Source organism: Genypterus blacodes, unplaced genomic scaffold, assembly GCF_046128005.1.
Source record: "Genypterus blacodes isolate CSIRO-AG114 ecotype Tasmania unplaced genomic scaffold, CSIRO-AGI_Gbla_v1 ptg000030l_1, whole genome shotgun sequence".
In the NCBI taxonomy this organism is placed as follows: domain Eukaryota; kingdom Metazoa; phylum Chordata; class Actinopteri; order Ophidiiformes; family Ophidiidae; genus Genypterus; species Genypterus blacodes.
In genome coordinates this window covers 420,955-443,701 of record NW_027466843.1, presented here as the reverse complement: position 1 = coordinate 443,701, position 22,747 = coordinate 420,955, and the positions used below count along the sequence as shown (strand labels likewise).

General features: G+C 45.1%; 1 protein-coding gene across 1 annotated transcript; it reads left to right on the top strand.

The window, feature by feature from the left end:
• The first annotated feature begins 1,786 nt into the window (after positions 1-1,786).
• adra2c (adrenoceptor alpha 2C) lies at positions 1,787-3,139 on the top strand. The gene has a single exon (XM_076145757.1). It carries the CDS (start codon positions 1,787-1,789, stop codon positions 3,137-3,139), a length of 1,353 nt encoding a protein of 450 aa, XP_076001872.1.
• Positions 3,140-22,747: the final 19,608 nt, after the last annotated feature.

The following is a 22,747-nucleotide window of genomic DNA, read 5'->3' as shown; positions in this document are numbered from 1 at the left end:
AAACGGCCTCACACACTCACACAGATATGAGTGTGTGAAGCCAGATGGGGAGAATGAGAGAGGCAGAATCAAAAAAGTGATAGTAAGATTGTTTCTTACAGTGTGTGTCTGCATGCTTGTACATTTTCTGTGCAAGTGTGTGTGCACGTGTTTGATCGCCGTGAAACAAAATCCATTGAACAAACGTGATACCAAATCCTGAGCCGTCTCCTGAGCAGATAACCCAGACGCCACGGTGGGTTCACTCATGTATTCTTCTGATAAAGCCTCCCCAGGCACACATGACTTTATGATGAGTACTCATTAATCATGTATAACACAATGTCTATTATCTCAACATGCCTGTTTACCACTGGGACAGGGGCTCCAGTCCTGCACAGGATAAGCATGTACACAGATAGATGGATGGATGGATGGATGGATGGATGGATGGATGGATGCGTGTATGTCCAGATCGTTTAGAGCAGCAGATATTTCTGAGGCAAGGAGTCTTCTCACTGACAACACCACTCCATCCACTAATCTTCTTATCACCATTACAATACAAGCGTGAAATAAACGCAGCGGGAGGAGAGGAGAGGAGAGGAGAGGAGAGGAGAGGACGCTGGAAGTTTCTGCACTTTTACGCGTCCAAACGAAGGACGCAAAGGAGGCGGCGACTAAAACAAGTGCTTCAATCGATAGATATGCAGGTCGTATACGGGAAGAATCTATTTCCCAGGCAGCCCCGCATGTAATCCTGCACGGGGGGGCTTCATATGATCGGGCTGTTTGCCTGGACCTGGTCCCTCCGAGGCTCGCTGCTGCAACACTGACCTCCAGCGTTACGCACCAAAGGACGGAGGGGAGCCGAGAGGAGAGGAGAGGAGGGAAGAGAAGAGGAGAGGAGAGGAGAGGAGAGGAGAGGAGAGGAGCGCATAACGGGCTGGGTGCGGGACTCTGGGTGCGGGACAAGACGGATGAATACATGAAGCAGCGTGTAATAAAGACAATTGCGCAATAAAACGATCCGTAGACCGAATCAAGAGAGATTGAAGTAGTGATCAGCTGGTCCGATCATACTTTTCATTGCTCTGACTCAATGCAGATGGAGATGCAAACACGCAGCAGAGTTCAGCCTCCTGCTCTAATGAAGTCTCCTCTCATACATAACCGCTGATTGTTTTATAACTCTATTCCTTGCGCATCTCTCCGATTGCTCCTGTGTCCTCATCCTCTCTTCCAAGCGGCATGTCTCGTTACCCCCCCTCCCTCTCAGGGGCGGAGCGGGTCCCTGCTAGTTTTTAACGTGGGAGCAAAAAAGAAAAAAAAAGAAAAAGAGGAAAAACAACACACGTGGTTCTTACAAACCTTCCAGGCAGGACCCAGCGGGGAGGCGGAGGTGGAGAGACTCGGGCGCAGTCGGGATGGGAGAGGAGAGGACGCGCAGAGGAGGAAGAGGAGGAGGAGGAGGAGGAGGAGGAGGGCGCCCTGCTTCTTCCCACAGAACCATGGACACCATCATGTTACTGACCAGCCTCTGCGCACTGGAATACTAAGACTTTACATGAGGCGAACAAGCTTCTTCTTCTTTCTTTTTTTTTTATCCCTCCGTCTCTCTCTCTCTCTTAGACTTGCAGCATGTGGAGGATCGCAGGTGCGGAGGAGAGAGAAAGAAAAAATGCTATTGATGTAGATTTGTTTTTGAGAAAATAAGGGGAAGAAAACGCGATGAAGTCGTAATGGAATATTTTTCCAGATTGTTTTTCCCCTCTGATTTAACGCAGTAAGTACGGGACTTATAAAGATGGATTTCCTGAACGGCTCCGATTTTGTGGACGTGGTGGAGACGGGGAACATCTCCCTGAACGCCACCTCCCAGAGCCAGTACTCCCAGCTGGCTATCTGGGGTCTGGCAGCACTTGTGGGCTTTCTCATACTGGTCACCATAGTCGGGAACGTGCTGGTGGTGATCGCCGTCTTAACGAGCAGAGCGCTGAAACCCCCCCAAAACCTGTTTCTCGTCTCCCTGGCCAGCGCGGACATACTGGTCGCCACCCTGGTCATGCCCTTCTCCCTGGCGAACGAACTTATGGGCTACTGGTTCTTTGGGAAAATCTGGTGTGACATCTACTTGGCCCTGGACGTTTTGTTCTGCACCTCCTCTATTGTCCATCTGTGTGCTATTAGTTTGGACAGATACTGGTCAGTGACTCAGGCAGTAGAATACAACTTAAAGCGCACACCGCAGCGAGTTAAAGCGATGATCGTGGTGGTGTGGTTGATCTCGGCGGTCATCTCCTTCCCGCCGCTGATATCGATGGACAGGAGCAGCAGCGAGAGCAGCCCCCAGTGTGAGCTGAACGACGAGACCTGGTACATCCTCTACTCCAGCATTGGCTCCTTCTTCGCACCTTGTGTCATCATGATTTTAGTCTACATCCGGATCTACCAGGTGGCTAAGACCCGGACCAGGACGATGTCAGAGAAGAAGAGGGAAATGGATTCGCCTCAGGAGAACGGTACAGAACGAGCTGAAGCGGGAAGAGGTGAGTCTATAAAGTCTGACAGGGGCGGGAGCATGAAAGAGCAGGAGCGTGAGAATGGTCACTGCCATGAGCCAAAAGTAGGGTCCCGGCTACCAAACCAACCCAAGCAGCAGTCGGCGGACCACGACGACGACTTTGAAGACAGCAGCTCGTCAGATGAGAAACCGAAAAAGAATTCGGTGTCCTCCAAGCACCATAACGACGACAGGAAAGACAGGAAGTCGAGTCGGAAGAGCAGCTCTGCCTCGAAGTACTCCAGCAGGAAGTCACGTGCCAGCTCCAAGTCCATGGACCTGTTCTCGTCGCGCCGCAAACGTCGGAGCACTGTCAACCGCAAGAAAGTCTCGGCCGCTCGGGAGAAGCGCTTCACGTTTGTCCTCGCTGTGGTCATGGGTGTGTTCGTCGTCTGCTGGTTCCCGTTCTTCTTCTCCTACAGCCTGTACGGGATCTGCCGCAAGCCGTGCGAGATCCCCGAGACGCTCTTCAAATTCTTCTTCTGGATCGGCTACTGCAACAGCTCCCTGAACCCTGTCATCTACACCATCTTTAACCAGGACTTTCGCAGGGCCTTCCAGAAGATCCTCTGTAAGTCGTGGAAACGCACGTTCTGAGGGCCCCGCCGCATCCGAAAGGGGGTTTACGAGAACATACAGAACTTTTAAAGGATCGAAGGATTGGACTAACGGTGCAGAGATGGGTTAAGTCATACAAGTGTAAGCATTCTGTTGTTATTCACAGAGGACCCTGATGTGGATCCCCCTGCACCCCTGCACCCCCACCCCACTGTCTAACTCTTTAACCTTTGCTGTGATGCATGCAGCTTATTGACCTCAGCCGCTGCGTCGGACGAACTGCACAGGCGAGGAGGAGTTTACAGAGAGGCTTCTTCCTTCCTTCATTCACAGAATACAATTGCGAAGGCCTTGACAATCCCATTCACGTTCCTGTCTTGAGTTTCCTTCCTTTTCTTGACTTTTTCCGGCACGTCACCCTCGAAACACGAGGACCAATGGGACGAAGGGGCTCCTTGCTTACTGTTTCAGTAGCAAAACAACAAACAAACAAACTCACACACACACACACACACACACACACACACACACACACACACACACACACACACAAACACAGGCACCACTGAACCGTCTACCAAAACTGCAAAGTCATGTTTCGGCTTCTGTCAAAGATGTGAAATGCGTTTCAGGAAGGAGCTTTAGTGGAAACGTTACATCATGGAGTGTGTGCTCCTTTGTAAACGTATATGGGGCCAACATGTGATGTACAGTGGTTGTCAGACGCATCCTGTGTGTCCTGTGGAATGTGTTTGTCCCCTCCGAGACGGATAATGGTACTGAGATACTGTTGAGGCAGATGTACATTAACAGAGGTCTGTATGTATGTATGTGTGTGTGTGTGTGTGTGTCGGCAGGTGAGGGAGAAGTTTATACAATGTGGAACTGAGCTGTGATGAGTTGGAGAGTACAGTCTGCATCTTGTCATAACTACGTGTGTGTGTGTGTGTGTGTGTGTGTGTGTGTGTACGCGCACCTAAATGTATTGTGTATCAGCCTGCTTTGGCAAATGACTGTGATTCTCTCTGATGAAGAGTATTTCTGCTCTCTTGCATTCTATTTTCTGTCAGACTCTTTTTGCTCTCCTGTATTCCCACAGTCACACAAAGCTCTTACAGTAAAAAAAAAGACAAACCAAAAAAAAACAAAGCTTAATCACTCACACACATAAAAGCACACACATGCACACACAAAGACAAATGATGATGATTAAGACACTAAGTCAATATTTTTCCTCTTTATATATCAAGCATTTATAGCCAGAAGGCTTAAGGTGTTTTCTCTTGTAAATAAATAAAGTGCAGTATTATTGTGTGATGCTTTATAATCACACGCGTATCAATATGATCAAAAGATATTGTTTGTATATGACAGATGCTCTGAAAGATGTTTAAAGTGAAGCCGTCCTCTTTTTCTAATGTTTCAGAAAAGGAAAAAAGTGTTTACCTCTCTATGCTTTGAGCACATACACAAAGATCAAATAAAGAGATTCTATAAAGCGTCCTTTGAAGGCTGCGAGTGTGCATGTGTGCATGTCCGCTGCTGCGTCACTTTGTGTTTGTGACGCAGCCGACGACGTCATTGCTGGGACGCAGAAAATACCACTCGTGATGACAAGCTTGACCTCTGTGGCACGTAGGCGGCTTCATCATGCCAGTGAGCAAAAGCTGAGCGTACCATCACATTGAAAAATAGAATAATAATAATAATAACTCAGCACATGAAATAAAAAATAGGTGTAAAAGAGCACCTGCAGCGTTTTACAAACTCTTCATACTCACTGTGTGTAGAGAGGAGGATTTTTCGCAGACGTCTTAATTGTGAGCTCAGCAGTAGTAGGATGACATCACTACAACACATCATATTCATATTCAGCATATTTCTATCAGAGATTCATTTTCTGCCCAAGGGAATCAAAATTGTTTTACTGCCTCGTATAGTTTCTCCTCCAGAGATGCATAGGTTGGTGCGGTGACCTCATTATATTTGCACACTATGTTGTTTCGCAAGCTGTGGCCATTACTTATGAACAGACTGTCTGTCTTGTGTCTTACATGGAATTAAATTAGAGCCTCCACATCTGCACCTGTGTCCTCCCTAACAAGCATCGATAAAAGCACTGAAATAGCAGAAAAGTGTTTTATGTTTACAAGATAAAACGCGCCAGGGTCTTTGCTGTAGCGAGTACGAACTGGAGCAACCATCTGATGCGTGAGCAGCAGGTTAGCCAGCTCAGCTTTTAGTGTAATGGTGTGTTTGTGTGCTGGCTCATGAGTACGAGTGTGTGTAGGGAAAGCTACTAACACAGACCCTCTTATCCGAGGTCAGACGAGGGTGAGGGTTTATCTGAGGGGCAGGAGATTTTCCGCTGACCCAGACGAAGTGCACAGCACAACCTCACACTCTCGTGCTCACTTATTTATCCCTAATAGCGCACTAGTGTCGCCAGCATGACCGCTCCTCTCGTCTGCCCCTCCCTCATCTCAGCGTTGATGGCTCGCTGTGTCAACGGGTCACATCCCCAAGCCGGTGGCGGCTTTACTCCTTTGCAGCTCATCTCATGTGAAGGCTCATAACATTGCGATCCAGCTGACGTTTTCTGATAATATGTTCCATTTTCCTAATAGGCTGAAGGGATTGAAAGGGAGTAACCTTTTTCAAAAACAAATCTTGGGTCATTTTCCTAATCTGCTGTTCCTGGTTGATTATTCCATGTTGCTCAAACCGCTCTCACAGAAAATGATGAAAAAGCGATGGGATTTCTTCAATAGCATCCTTCCATAAATGTTTCACGTTCTTAACCATCCCTTCCGACCTCAACCGTATTTGTCTGCGACTCAAATCCCCCGGCGTTCTCTGCCCGCCCTCCATCTTGTCATAACTAATTTTGGCAGATCTGGATGAGTGCTCAGTGGGTGGGAAGTGGCGAATCGTGGCAGGCCAGACTGTTGCACGTTACCACAAGAGGCTTTAGAGCTCCGTTTCTAAGCGCTGGGTTGTCACTATGCGACTCTAAAGACTGAAGGAGTTAATAAGGAACGGATGTGCTCTCACGTTACTGGCCTGAAAAATGTGTGGTTTGAAAGGACGTGGTCTTTTGGGGGATTGGAGTAGTTGTTGACCAAAGTCTCTTAAGCCCATCTGTATCCTTTCTTCTGGTACATCAGGTATATCTTCCTCCATCACATCCCCACTGCTCAGACCTTATCTGGACATGTGTACCCTCCTCTTCCTCTGCTTTTTGTTTTGGTATTTTCCTCTAGCTTAGCGTTTCTCTTCCCAACACTACAAAACACAAGATTACAGCAGAACACACAGAAGCGTAAATATGTCACCACTTTTACTTTATGTGACAACATTTGCGTCACCTTTTGTTGGCTGTACCCATTTACTATAATTAAAGTGGTAATTAAACAATTCAAGCCTGTCTAGAAATGACCTCACCTTGGAACAACGTCCCCCGTCTGAGGTATTAAAAGTCCGCCGTGCTCTCACAAGGATAGATGTGCAGACACACACGCCGAGTCAAATGGCTTGAGGCTACGTGAGATGCACAACAAAGCTGTAACATTGTATTAAAACATCCAAAGCCTCCCGTTGCCTCCATTGTCTAGCAAACAGAGCGCTGAGGGGAACGATATCGGTTTTGTAATGAGTTTGTATAACCTGTACGACATGTTCATAGCTCTAAGCAAAAACTGGGTGTACTAACACTAAGTAATCTGTCACGCCCTGTGTACCCGTCATTATAACAGTATTACCATGTTACCAAAGTAGGTGCAAGAGCTGGCGGGCAAATACAAATGAGTCGATAGGAAAGTAGATGTGAACCAAGAATATGTGGTTAATAAAATATAGGGCGTAAATGATTATGCTTCAAAAAGTTAGTAGAACACAGAAGAGTTGGATTGTGGGGAGGAAAATCTCTATTCGATCACAGAGGTCTTATTTCCTCTGTGTTCTTTCTTCTCTCCTCTCCTCTCGACAAGGACTCCATCTCACACCACTCTCTCTCATCTCAACCTGCGTCTCTCACCCTCCTCTCCCTCATTCTATCTCTAACTCTCCTCTGCATCAATCTTTCTCCCGTCGGCTCTTTGTGTGACAGCGCCAATCCGTCCTGCAAAGGGGATTCTGCTCCTCTCGGATTGCCAGAGAAGAAATGGAAAACGGTTGTGGAAGGGGTTAATGTCAAAAATAGTAAAAGTGTTTTGGATGGATGTATGGATTGGAGAAAGTATAAACAGTTACCAACAAAGTCTGAAAGGCTGATGGAGGTACTTCAGTGCTGCCGTTCCCTTCGTCCTTGTTCCAGAGGCTAAAACGTTTGTGGATGCTTGTGACCTCCAAAAACCAAATGCTCTCTCTCTCTCCCTTTTTTTCTCTCTCTCTCTCTCTCCTCCCTGCTGCGTCCATCTCTCAACAGAACACCCCTACACCCTGAGGGTCAGGGGTTCAATCCCGGCTCCTGTTTGCAATTCTACCCCGTCCATCCGTCTCCTCTCCCCTCCCCTCTCATGCCATTTCTCTCTGTCAGTAAAAAAAAAAAAAAAAAGGACGCAGTGAATGAAAAATGACTCGAATTTTCTATTTTATTGCAAAAACAAAACCGGAGCGGAGAGAATTGCCACCAGTGGAGACAGATTGGAAGGGACAAGGTATTTCACTGGAACAAGGCCTCCTGTCAGACTAATCAGACGTGAATGCGCCACTGTCTCTTAATTCACCTTTAACTGTGTTTACAGGCCTTGCCGTAATTTGAATTAACAATTGAGACCTTAACCACCTACTACGTTCATAGTATTAATGCTTTTTTAAGGACCACATCTGGCTAAAACCAATTGCTTCCTGTCACCGTCACCCTCCTCCCCCTCCACGCCGGAGCCGTCTTCTTTCCTCCTACTGTTTTCCCGAGGAGAATAGACACGACTGGGAATAATTCCACCATCTGCCATGATGTGAAACTGCGAAAGCCAGGATTGCATTTGCACTGTAGAATACGCCGTGCTTCCCTCCCTTTTGTGCTGTAAGGCATTGGAATAGATTTCCCATAAAGTCTGTGCTGGTGGCTCACAATGTAACACATGGCGTGGTTTAAGGCTGCTGGCCCTCCTCTCCGCGATGGCCATAATTACAATCATCTCTCAAAACAAACGAGTAAAATGGACTCGCTGACACTCATAGTAGTTCATATCAGTGTTTCAATAGATGCAAGGTCTAAAATGACAAATTGCCCAGATTTGTTGATGGCGTAGGATAACAAGCTGCCTCATGTCCGATCCATAGTAGGATAGACCTTCCAGTAAAAGGCCTAATGGTTTGCTTGCGGGTTGCACAGTTGCAGGAAACCGATGAGAAAATAGCCACACAGCGTCTTCTGCATCCAAAACAGAGCAGCAATGAAACAAATGGTGCATATGAAAAACCCTCACCTCACTCCAGTTTGCCCTTTCCACTTAAGCGTAGCACAAGAGCCAAAGCACACGGAGGGAATTGAAGTTACCGAAGCAGGAGTGACAGACTTCAGAGATTGGACAGAAAATGATTCTGTGGCAACGTGAAATGTCACGATAATATTATTCTGCCGTGGAGATTCCATGAGCAGAGAAGATGATTTTCTGTGTCGTAACATTCTCACTAGCATGCGGAAAATCAACAAACAAGTCATCGGGTGTGTGTGGAAATAAAGACCCCCCCGTGTGGAATAAGCTTTTTTACACGGCTATGATGATGTCACTGGTTATTTGTGGGTCCGTATCCTTTGTGCGGGGGTTTGTCCCAGGGAGACCTGCTCGGTTGGAATGCTGCCAATAAAGTCGCTTACACATGGGAGCTTTAATTCTAGACCATCAAGACCTTTTATAGTTTCTACTGCAAACCTCACACACACACCTCACACACACCTCCTGTCCCATCTGTTCGTCACGTATCATTGGCCAAGCCTGTATGCAATCAGAGCCAATTGTTGAATGCTAATACCACATGTGAGGCACACGAGGCCTGTTTACCAAGCAGTGAGTGAACTGAGAGTGTATGAGTGTCAGTCTCATCCAAATGACACAGCAAATCTCTCTCTACTCGCTTCACTCTGATTGTGTGTGTGTGTGTGTGTGTGCCAGCTTGGACCCAGAAAGCACAGCATGTTAATGACTGTACACTACACTAAAGGGGGAAACGAGTGGGTCACATATTGGAGCTCAGGGTCGGGTTACCTTAACGGAACTCTAACCATGACACCTAACTAGCATCACCTCCATTTGGATGCATCAGGATTGTTCCACCCACATGTGTGACTCCACCCGGGGCTCCGAGACACAGCAAAGGTAATTATGGGAAACCGATGAAGGCTCATTTGCTGGTGGCAGCTCTTTATCAACTCCCACCTCTTGGTTCTGTCAGCAACTTTCCCAGGTCAAGATGGGAGTAAGCATCAACATATACAACAAAGATTAAAGTTGCAGTATGTAATTGGTTCATAATTTGCTGTACTTGCTGATTTGAATCCCTAAATTGTGCTACGAATCACAACATGCTTCATGTTCTCAGGTGGGCGGAGTTATGAGGGCAGGGGTACAAGGTCTGCTTTTGCCATGTAAAAGAAAACACTGTCTTGCAGAAAGACTGGATTACCTTTAATCATATAGAGTCAAGTTTACTGCATCATCACGTCTTGTCCGTCTCTTTTCATCTCTGTGCATGTTAATGCCTCTCTGCTTTATGGGCCTGGGAGTACTTGTAACATCGCCGTGAGTCATTAAGTGAAGCAATCTTAACTTATTAGCCAGTTAATCACTGTAATTAGTTTGGCTCTTGGGTAAACAGCTGTATATAGGCAGCCTCTTGAGGTACAGTCTTAAAGTGGATGCGCACACACACTTGTGTTATTGCTCACTTGCAGACAGGTTTGAAAGCATGAAAACACCCCATCCTGCACACATGTACAGATATACACAGGCTATCTCCTCTTGAGTCAGTTTGCGTGTGTGTGTGTGCGTGCTCCTGCACACATACACACATTCAACTCCTTAAACACATCTAAGCATAAATGGTGCCTGGCAGAGGATCCAGACACAACAAAGAGACGCTGGCGAGACTTATGGGGTTGAATCTTAAACACGGCATATTTCTAAGGATTCTGCTTACCAACACAGCAGTTGGGAAGTGTCTTTCTATACAACTGAAGGATATTGATCAGCAGATTGTTTACCTGCTTCTACACAGCAAGTAAACAATCTTAAAACAGATCGTTTCGTGTGCGTGCATGTCTATAAAATGCTGAAAGTGCTGATCTTAACATTGCCCAGTGATTATTGGCATGAGAGTATGGGAGGCAGTGGTTGACTGAATCGAGATCTCCATGGTCCTTATTCATTAACCGCCCGGTCTGCGGTTTGTGATTATATTGTTACTGCATTAGTCCATAAAATTAGCTTTTAAAGGGCGGTAATGAGGATTCATGAGGGTGAGAGCAAGAAAATGAGAGTGGGAGAGTTGGGGAGAAAGGCAAAGACGTGGAGCGACGGAGCAAGTTCTCATAAAAATTGATGAATTGGTGTCTTATAATTAATGATCGCCATTAGATTTGCGGTAAACAAGTAGTTTAAATATAATCATCATTCATGCGGAGCAGCGACGGTGTCAACTGCACGAGTAGACAAAGGATATTGATTTATTTGTGGAGGTCTTGGATTTCATTAAAGACGTGAGACAGCTGTTATTCTTACCTGATCTCAACCACAAAATGGATTCTTGGGGTGAATTTGTATTTGTGAATTAGGAGCAAACTGCATGTGGAAAGACAAATATATGAGGCTTAATACAAATCTGTATTGGTGTGTGTGTGTGTGTGTTTAGAAATACAACGACCAGATCTGTGTGAATGTGTGTGTTCTCATCAGTGAGTTGTATGTGGGGTGTGTAACGCTTGATGGCCCCTTGAGTCTCTAAGCACCGGTTCTCTGCTTTATCTCTGTCATCTCAAGCCTCCACCACCTTCCCTTTATGTTGGATCCCCGCAGATTACAGCTAATCCTGAGATGAAGGTGTCACGCTGCCACAAAGGTTCCCTGTGATCTCTCACCTAGTGTGTAAGGTGTACCCTTCTTCTGCCGAGCCACAAGTGGCTTCACGATAATGGTCAGGATCTGCATGATTTCCAGCTGAATGCGGTGTGACACGCTCCTCTACCTCCAAGGGAAAATATCATGTGTAATGGAAAAGTAATGGAACCTGACCGGCTGTGTGTGCGAGTTAATGGTCCATCCATCTCATGCGCAGCCCACCCACTGGTAATGGATTTATCAAGATGGATCACACGTAGGAATGAACTGGGGTGACAATAGAAGACTGCACTGAAGTCCCACGTGTCTCTGCTATAAAACCTCATTTGCATTTCTTCTGTAAATTGATAGTGCTTAGCGCCGCAATGAGCGACACCTCACACAGCAGAGTAAACCCCCACGGAGATAATAAGACCCAAGGCTAAATGTGGAATGAATGAACGCACAGCTCTGATATGTCCGTCCCATCGCCAGAAGGAAAATTCAGTTTGCCCATTAGAGAAGCTGATGGTCACGATCAATAGTCCACTGTATGACATTCAATCTCACAGTTAGACCCCAGCTGGGAGGCATCTCTGTTTGGTGTGTTCCCCTTTAAAATGTGTCCCTCGTCTGCAGTGTTGTGCTGTGAGCTTTATAGTTTACCAAATTAAATCATCCAATTGAACAGCCACTGCTGCTAATACTGCGGCTTTGTGACAGAGGAACAAAGCTTATAGGGAACATGGAAATGGAAGGTGGTTGGCTTTAATGGGGTTTGGAACCAAAGGAAGAAAGGTCCCTCCTCCAGCACATTGATGACTGATGATCAGACTGTGATACGATACTGACTGCAGTACAAACATATGCATCACAACCTGCAGGCTAGGCTGTTTTATGGTCAAGATTCTTTTCTTTTTTAGCTTTGATGAGCTCAGTGGGAGCACAGAAGCATTCTCCAAACTTTGATGACCAAAGAGCAGCCAGTCGAAAAATTGGTCTGCACATACTCTGGAGGGAAGGATTGAACTGGGACCGAAGTGAATTTCGGTGTGTGTGGCCGTAATCACACACCGACGTCCTTTACACACTAGTTCTTGCTTGAATCAGAGCATCATGAGGTGAATCCCCAGAAGGATCTCAGCGTAGTAAGCACAGGACTCCCTGCTCGTATCTTTCTCTCTTGCATCTGTGCACTGACACTTACACCCACTTAACTTCCTCGTTCAGGAAACGTCAAGTGTGCTTCACTCCTCCTCAGTTCTACAAGTGATGAGGAGATCAATGGCACTCATGGTCCAAAGTTAGAGTTTCCTCTGGCTCCTTAATGCTCCACAAGCCTCCTGACAGCACCCACGTAGTTAATAGACCTGCCGACAACGCAGGTTCAGTGCTTCATCGTAACATTAGATATCACCCATTTAAAAACACTTCAAAATTGTGAATTACATCTACACTTATACTGACTGTTCTCATTAAATGAAATGTATTATCCCTTAGTGATCGGGTCTGGTGAAGAAATGGCAAAGTTCCAGCCACTTGCAGAATGTCAGTGTTTCGAAAAGTTTGAAAATGTGTCAGGGGGAGCAAAAGAGTTCAGTAGAGCCACAAACTAGTGGAGTGTTCATCCACCGAGGCGTGTTTACTACACTGTGTCATGTTTGATGACATTGTAGTAATTGAGTAAGCTGATGCACAAATTTTGACATTGACTGTAAAATGCTTAAACACAATGAGGTAACAATTACATAATCCAAAAAAACACTTCAATTTCCAAAATGTGAGATATAAGGTTTATTTTAAATAACTTGTAGTCAGAAATACATAAATGTGTATAAAATATGAACACTATAAATGATATTTGCCTCTTAAATAATCTTAGAAATTGGATTAACCATGTGTAAAAAGTATAAACTAAATTTGAGGAGCTTTTAAATCACATAACCTCAAGTTTTATTGTTTTGTCACTTACTTTTAGTTACTTTTGTTACTGCCTTTCCAATTTGGCCACATTTTTGCTGTTTGAGGCTTTTCCTGAAATCATTAATACTGATGTTTCTGCTTGAAGTCATTTGTACCAAAGTCATTAGTTCCATTAGGCCTGTATCAACCTGCATCACTGGGCCCCAGTCTGGCTTGCATGGAGTCCAATTAAAACACAGATCTGCCTTTCATTTCTGCCACATTGTTTATTGGAGCTTCATTTCTCAGCGTTTGTCATAAAATCGCACAAAAACACACTCATTAGCTTACAACAATGAGTGCGTGCTAACTGTGGTTGCAAGCGAATGAACAAATTCATTGGAGGATACATGCAAATACACACACACACACACACACACACACACACAGATGTAAAGAGTAAGAACAGACAAACCAGACTGACTGTCAAATCATGGGAACATTGTTTACATATGTATGATCAGTACACACACTCCTGGCAGTATGCACCATGTAAAGCTATCATCATATATTAAAATGTAAGGCGCTTTGTGTGTTTGCATGTATTTGTCACGAGTATGTACATGTTTGAGCATGGGAGAGATAAGGAAAACGTGAAGAATGTCCTCAAACTGACACACACACACACACACACACACACACACACACACACACACACACACACACACACAAAGCACTTTCCTTCCTGATTGCGTATCTTCTTATCGTACAGTATCTATCTTATGTTAGTACAGAGACGTTGCTTCAGAGCATCCCATTGAAATCTGTCCTTTAACGTCTACAAGTCCAACTCCAGACTGAAATGTCTAAAACTGTCAGGTGGGTTCCTCTTGCTGACCTTGTTGTTTCTTTTCAGAGGGAATCGGTCTTTGAGTTTGTCCTTGTCTTCCTGCAGAGCGTCACGCTGGGTAGAGGAACCATTAGGGGCGTGCGCTCATTGAGAAATTGTATGCGACGTGCAAACAAACGTGACTTGACTTCTTCAGGAAATAGTGGAATCCTTTCCTTTTCTGTCCTGCTGCAGCTTCCGACTTTCGCTTCCCCTATGGGTCAAATCCTCCAACTGCCACCGAGAGTGTTGCCATTGACGTTGAGTGAACTTAGACTGTCCATCTTACCCACTTCATCAATCAGATCTGCATGCTTGTCTTTCTATCTAGATTTACTAGTCAGGACAGGACCGATCGGCCGATCAGAGCCGATGTGACATTTTCCTATTTCAAATTGAATAATATTTTTGCTGTAAGATCGGTGAGTCAGCAGTGATTTATCGGATGAGTAAGAAGGTGATAAACGATCCAGCATATACAAAATCAGCCTGTAACAATAAAGCATTTTTCATCAGATGAAGTGTTGCAGCTCAAATTTCCCTCCAACTGAAAGAAGAGAAAGCATGCATAATTTCACTTTGACCGAGCTGTTAGTTTTTTTGTCCCGTCTAATATGCAGATAATGCGTCTGGTAGATGAAGACATACAACAACAGCCCGATTGTGATTGATTTGCGGGTTGTGTGATGCTGGGAGATGAAACGATGCTGGGAGAAGGGACACACACACATACACCTCAAAGGGGGTAGCACATTGTTAAAGTCTAAAGTCTTTAGACCCCCAGCCAAATCCCCAGAGTCTCTAGGGTCCTTTGCAAGTTCTTCGGTAAAAAAAACATGACAAACAGCTGTAGCAGCCACTGTAGTTACCCATACAAGTAATTCAATCTAATGGATCTTAATTCCACAAAGGATAATGGGACTGTTGAATAATATATAGGTCATTAAGGAAAGCCAAGGGAGCTGGAGGGAGAAAAATAATCACAAATCAGACTTAAGTATAATGGTGGAACGAGAGCGTGCACAGAGGAAGGAACGCTGCCCGGGGCTTTGCACAGCCAGCTGACCTTCAAAATAACACAACAGTCACCACTTGTCAAAATGGAGTGTATGTGCGAGTGTGTTTGTGTGTGCGTGTGTGAAGTCACCCTCGAGGCTTGTTCCTTATTTGCCCGCCTGCCTTTATTGTTGAGGAACAAATGGCGTCTCGATAATTTCCAACACATGACTGGTCAAATTTCTTGCCGAATCTACCAAATTACTTTTTGTGACCGAGGGTCCAAAGTTGACTTCCATCCCTACTTCATCCCAAACTGATCTTCAGGACTTAGGTGACATCTTGGCAGACGTAACAAGGATTGGCTTTTCAAATTAAAGGTGTACAAAAACAACAGCAAAGCGCTCCGATCGATAGCCGGTTCAGACATCGGAGCACTTAGAGATCTCAGGAGTGCAGACACTGTTAAATGAGCCGACGTTTGTCCAGACACAGATAACAAGCAGGAGGAGGAGGGAACATGTAAACACACGAAACATGAAAAGGCAAAGTGCAATGTGAAAACTATTTAGAAGAAGGAAACTGGGAGAAAACTTGCAGGAAAGATTGTGATTCCATGAGACGGAATATAGATTGTGTAGTCATGTTATGCTATTTTCATTATGCTGGATCACAGATTGCATATCAAGGGTGTGAAATAAACAGGGACGGTACACCTGTCCAACTGTGTACCAAGCTATGTAAAGACGTATGATGTAATGTATTGCATCTCTTGTTCAGCATGTTAATAGACAAAACAAGAAAACTGAAAAACCTGCAGCACAAATCTGCACTTGATATTCTTCTGCAGTAAAATGGAACGACCTTCCTGTAAATCTAACATTTGATGACATCAGAGAGAGAGAGCTGCTTCACAAAAAATGTGGTTCCCCAGGTGCTGCAAACTTGTAACTTTTAGCGATACTTCACTCAGACTCTACAGTAGGTTTCTTGTAGGATTGGAGTGTGTGTGGATGTGCAAAGTCTGTCCTTTTCAATTTAGATTCAGGTTGGCTACAGTAGATTCCAGCTGTGACCTGCTTTCACGATAAAGTCTAAAAATGTTCTAAGACTCTTAAATCCTCTTCTGTGCGTCCATATGCTCCGTGTGTTAAGCAGCGTTTGGTGCACACTGAGCATATGGCTGCGCAGGAGTGGCTCCGGGAGCAGATTGAGCGCGAGTGGACGTGACATCGCCGTCACCGACACCCTGGGGTGCTACACGGAAAAGAAGGGAGAGAGTGGACAGGGGTCTGCCAGCTCTTCTATCTCGTCTCTGTTTGTTGTTCTGTCCTTGTCTTTCCGTTTCTCCCTGCGCCCCCATTAATGTAATCACTCACCGGGCTGCTCAGGAAACCCAGACGCTTATTGGGTTGCAAGGACAAACGGAAGTGTGCGCGCCCACCTAAATCCACACACTCACACACTCACACTCTCACACAGGCGAGGAGGTCAGGCGAAAGGACACGCCGTCTCTGCGTGGCCGAGACTCGGACCACCTGCTGCTCCTGGACGGACCGTGGATCAAATTTCCCTCTGATTAACTTCGATCTGACACAAACAACTATAGACTCTACTGTCTAAACTCTATTCCCTCTATAGTTTACACAACAGAGGAAATAACTGAGCTTTTCCCTTCTCATCCTGTCCAGCTCGGGTGTCACTGTCTTCCTCGCCAGGCTATTAGACGCTCAGACACACCGCTCGCTCTCCGCTTGGGCCATTTCTTCCTCTTACACAGCGGTAATGACAGCCTTGGTGTACTCCCTTATCTTCAGATTCCACTTCGCCCGGATGCACTCTCCAAATATTGACTACAGACTCTAAAATTAACAGCGGCAGACGGGTGTGGGACCTTCAAAAGGCGATGGCTATCTGAAGATGAGACAGAAAGAAAACATCCAAACACACATAACAATGGGTTTATGGATTGATAGAAGAACTGCTTCTAACCCTAAGTGACTACAGGACAGCTCTTGAATATTTCTGAGTTCCAGCTTCACCGATGGGAGCAATTACACCAAGACATAATTACTCCTCTGATATGTTTAAAGGAAAAGGTTAGCCACTTGGTTACGGTTAGACAAAGGTAATGGTCATAGGCCATTTCCTGTTTAGTGTAGACATTAAATGTCCCACTACACTTCATTCGAGGATGACCTTTCAGGGCAAAAAGACAACTTCATAACTTCCAACGTCCTTCGGTAGGTTTAGTTGCTAGTTGCTACTGTGTTTTCACACATTTGTGGACATTGGACAGTTTGTTGGAAAAGCAAGAATATGTAAGAGAGACTAAAACGGCAACATGAGAACATTGGACTTGTAACTTGGTGTTTTAAGATGATATGGATCATGATGTGACAGCCAAGGAGGAAAAACTGCTGTGTTTGAGATTGAACTACAAATCAATCCCTGATTTTAGCCGACATCTAGATCGTTATTAGTAGTGTGTATTCAATGAATCACACACACACAACACGACTATACTATACTATATACAAATAAGAATAAGAATAAATCACATAACACGACAAAACAAACGTTATTCCTTTTAATCTGGATAACTACTGCCCACCCAAGGCCTTTCATGCTGTTGTGCAGCGTAAAAGGTTTCACTGAAAAACACAAGAACATCACTCAAGGTTGTTAAAACTAATAAAAGGATTGACACATCCCTACAGGGCAGCAGAGACTGAACACCGACAGCCTGCACTATGCTTTTAACTTAACACACACACACACACACACACACACACACACACACACACACACACACACACACACACACACACACACACACACACACACACACACACACACACACACACACACACACACACACACACCCCTTGTTACGGACCATTACCCTTCCTTTGGTACAGTGAGGGGAGGCGAATGACAGGTATTGATCCAAAGCAGTACACTGCACAGAAAGAGGGGAGTGAGCGAGTACTCACCTCATCCTGTCACTTCTCTCCCTCCCTTTCTCTCTCTCGCTCACTCACTCCAGGGCATTTCATTAAAAGCGTCATTACAATACTTGTCCTAACAACAGGGGTAACCGATTCCCTCATTACAGCTGCTCTGGTCTTAATTTGATATTTAACTGTGGTGATTTGTTTGGATTTGGAACTCTGTAGAAGCTGAGAAGCCCATTAAGTGAAGTTACTCTCAACTTCAGCGGAGCGAGTAAAATTCATCCTCTGCCTGTGACCCATCCTAACTATTGAGAAGAAGTGAGGAAGTGCAGAGCAGCAGCCGTGACATTAGTATTCCAAAAGCTAGATTGATACCTCTGCTACAGTCTTAAACGTCCAACCAGACCTACACAAGAAAGGGGGTTGGGCAGAAAACAAAGAGTGTAGATGGTACAGATACAGTACTTGCTTCTTCCATGGTTTGTAGCCTGGGGGCTGTAAAGACTGCCAATACCTATTCTGTCACAAACTGATTTTGTTGCGAACCCTTTGAAGCAGCCCCTCAAATCGAGTCCTTGGGGCGAATTGATCCATTGCATTCATTTGGAGCAGCACACTCCCGGAGGCGTGTGTTCTCATGAAAGGGACGGAGTTGATCAATCAAACCTAGACGAATGATTACACTCTGCTATATGTACAGTATGATTCGGAACTTCAGACCCGTTTTTGTTGTGGTAGGAAAACTTAGAAGGGTTGGGTTCAAGCTCTGGGTCCCAGATCCTCCAACCATTAAGTGCCATCAATGTTGTAACCATAAAAGCACTCAAACAGACTTAATCCAATATTTTTGATATCAGCATCAAATAAAACACGTGACCGGGTCCCACATAGAGCAATCCTTCAACCTGGTTGCTCTATAAAGCTTTTAGCAGCTTTTATCTCCTCACGCCATCAACTCCAACGTTGCTTCTCAATGGTTCTTATAAACCTGCACTATAAAACTATGTGCAGCTAATTTCCGGTGCTAGAAAACAGAGACAAAGTAACCAAATTTAGGACTTGTCGCAGACCAAACCAGAGCTGAAAAGAGAGTGAACACATTTGTCAAATGAACCGAGCACAACTAAAGTGGAACGCTATTATTCTGCTCACGAACTGAAACAAATCAGAAAGCCCATCGCTCAACCGTAGATCATTTAGATAATTATTTTGTCTTTGTGTGATCTGAACCCACTGCTGCTGTAAAACTAACTAAAAGTAACTATGTGCACACAAGACTAGAGTCTCTGTGGCTACAAAGGCAGGTGGAGTGGATGTGTTAGAACATCAGAGAGAGACTCTCCATGATGGTGGCCAGAATGACATATTTATAAATCTTTCAGAACATCAGCATTTCTACTGTAAGGTGTGATTTCTTCCCCATGGATGCCACCTTTTCCTCCCTGCTTTGATATCAGATGAAAGAAGTGGGGGTCAGTCAGGAGCACGGCAGAGGGGTTCAGTGAGCTCTGTATGCATTCCCCTACTGCAACGCATCCTTCTGATATTCCGGCCCTATTTTTATCTCATCCACTTCCTCTACCTGCTCCACCTTTCACTCCTTCCCTTCATCACAATCCGCTCTGCTTTTTTCTTCCTCCATGTTTCACAATCGCAGTAATCCCTTCGCCAAACATTTCTTTTTCTTCTCTTTTAATACTTCATTGTTTCCTGGCTAACCGTGTCATTCTCACGCACCCCTCTTAGTTCTCTGCGTCCATTGTTCTTTCACCCTCCCCTCCCATCTGCCTCCACCTTTCAACAATGTTGACAAGATTAAATCTCGCACCAGCCGGATCAATCATCTCCCCCCCACCTGGTAACCAAAACAGCACCATAGCAGTGGCGATGTTATCTTTTAATTTGTTCTCAAGGTAATAGCCGGACCTTGTTTGTCATCGTTGGACAGATTGCGTGGCACATTCAGGGTCATGCCAGGGGATGTGGTGGCAAAAAAATAAGTTATTAAAAAAAGAATCGCGAGGAAGAGCGAGAATATACAGCAAATACAGCAAGAGCAGGAATGTACATAACAGTAAAACAGCAGCGATGTGACACGGTCAAATTAACTGAGACCCTGAGGTAACGAGCCCTAAGTGTCAGTGGCTTCTGTCAGCTGCAGTCGCCAAGAAAAGTTCATTATTTCCCCCCATCTGGTGCTTTTAACGTGTCACAGAGTGGTTCAGTGGGGAATCAAGCTTTGGAAGTAATAAATTATTCTAAATTATGAGACAAAGCGCATAATTGGTTTCTTAGCATAAAAGTGAGACTCGTGCCCTTTGAAAGCGTCATCATAACTTATTTGACTGGGATGTACTAATTACCTTTGTGGCGCCCTAAAAGCATAGAGAAGCCGGTGATTAATGAAGTGCACACAGCGCTGAATGTCTCAAACCTGCGATCGGCGTCTCTCACCCCGGGGTGATAACAAGCTCTCCTGTCAGCCTCGGAAATACCACAAACTGATCCAACCGCTCACACTCCCAGTCACTCCTGCTCCCCGTCGTACGAGCAGCAGGAATGCGGCGTTGACATATTTAATCGTTAATAGTGAGCGTGAATGAAGTGTCACAGGCTCCTCTGTATTCCTCCACTGCTCCACACTAAGGCACAATAATTGCTGTACAAATTTTCACTCAATCCTCTCGCATTCTCCCTTTTCTGCTCACTCCACCACGACATTCCCATTGTGCAGTAATTGGCCAGAGCAAGGCCGTAATAGCAAGGATATGGCTTTGACCAAATGTGGTGTAACTATGGCAACAGGCACCTGTCAATAAGCTACCTTCCAAGTACTTAGGGAAAAAAAACACTGAAGCATGTGGGACTAAGTGCTTTATCTTGCCAAATCTGTTTAACCTGCCATGTGTGTGTGAATACTCCTTCAGCTAAAGATATAGATGTGAGGTGGTAAAGTGATAAAAGTAAGGCTGTTTTCTTAACTCTACATAACACACACACACACACACACACACACACACACACACACACAGGCTGCCTCTCTCTCTGTCAGGTCTGCCTCACTGGACACAATGAATTACTTATCAACTAAGGTCTGACCATGACAGCATGTGCGTGTGTGCGTGTATGTGTGTGTGTGTGTGTCATGTATGTCACGCAGGAGGGAAGGGGAGCGTGTTTATGTGAATCAAAGATTGCTCCAGCTCCAGGCAGAACTCACAGGTGAGTGGCAGGGGGAGAGGGACTTGTTGACAGTGATAGATATATAAATATTGATCCACATCAGCTGCAGTCATTATTGTGTGTGCACACACACATTGTGCAAAACTGCAACAGAACCAGGGATGACAGGGTCTGTCAGGCAGTGTGAAGCAGATTGTTGCACACAGCAGATATAGTCTCAATAACACAATGAACACTGCAGTGTTACCAGCTGGTAGGTCAATAAGTCAATTCAACTTCTCCTAAGTAATCTTAAGTTACCAGCCCCTCCAATCAATAAAGAACTAAAAAAGTGAAAAGAGTGAAAACCATTGATTTTAGATGCCAACGATGCATCTGTGCCACGACAGCCTGTGATGAAAAACATCTTTGCTCTGCAACTGGAGCAGAAAATAAAAAGGTTGATCTGTCACTTTAGGTGACTGTCACTGTCCAGACAGGCTTTATTGTGTACATGACAAGGAATCAATCATTAATTGTATACCAATCGTGAAAGGAAACTGAGTTAAAGATGCATTTAAGCTCGGAAATAACTGAGATGTGCACTTTGCAAACATGCCGTGACGTAATAGGCAAGGTGACTTCATTCATAGCGCATCCACCCAGCCACCAAGACGCTCCAAACATTTTGTACAATCTGTGTGTATGTGTGTCCTGAGTGGTTATCTCTCCCTGTTTGTCAGTCCATCTGCCTTCTGTGCTGAATGGAAATGAGAATGTCAGCGCTAATCCCCTTCCGAGCAACACTGGAGGTGCAGCAGCATCCCTGCTCACTTCATCTATCAGCCCAGTCCCATTGACAGCAAAGCCCTGGCAACCTAATTAACGGCGCTACCTGTCGCTGGTTTAATCTCGGCGGCTTCACAAAACAACCATTCTGCTCCGACGGAGATTTAAAGGGAGCCAAAGCTGACACCACAAGTATGAAAATGTGGGTGCAGAGACACAATTAGTCCGTGTGTGATCAGTGTGAGAATAGCAGGTCCATAATGTGCACCCCATGTATGAGCGAGCACGTTTTGACTTTTGTCTCTCTTTCCATTTTGGAGCATCTGTTTTCCCTCCTTCCTGCAGACCAAACTGTGACAGGAGCAACTAAATTTAGAGACTCGTCTGATCACCTGCAGTTCTGTCTGAGCTCCCAGGAGGCTACAGCACGACGGCGTAACGCTGCGGAGGAACAGCGTGAATGCAAGCATACAGCTTAATCAGTGAACGCCAGTGTCATGGCTGCAAGATATAGACAATTATGGTCAGGTGTTAAAATAATTAAATATGTAGTATAAAGTGCAGCTTTGGCCCAGATTCTCTTATTAACTAAATATGAAAAGGGAAAAGAACATTTAATTAAAGAATTCTCTTTTCAAATCAAACGAAAGCCTATAATTTGCTGCGGCACTTCATCACTGTGTGTGTGTGTGTGTGTGTGTGTGTGTGTGTGTGTGTGTGTGTGTGTGTGTGTGTGTGGTTTTCTTTAAGCTTGGTGTTCAAATGAAAGCTGGTGACACAGGCTTTTTTTTAATAAACCCAGTGGGAACACTTTATGTCACCTGACATAATGTACTGTGGAAGCTGCTGATGCCTCCTCAGTCACTCCTGTCTAGAATAAATGATAGTCAGACTGGCTAAATGTGCGGTGAAC

What these genes read in the sequence shown, in the direction of transcription:
- adra2c (XM_076145757.1), top strand. Translation starts at nt 1,787, where the DNA reads ATGGATTTCCTGAACGGCTCCGATTTTGTGGACGTGGTGGAGACGGGG.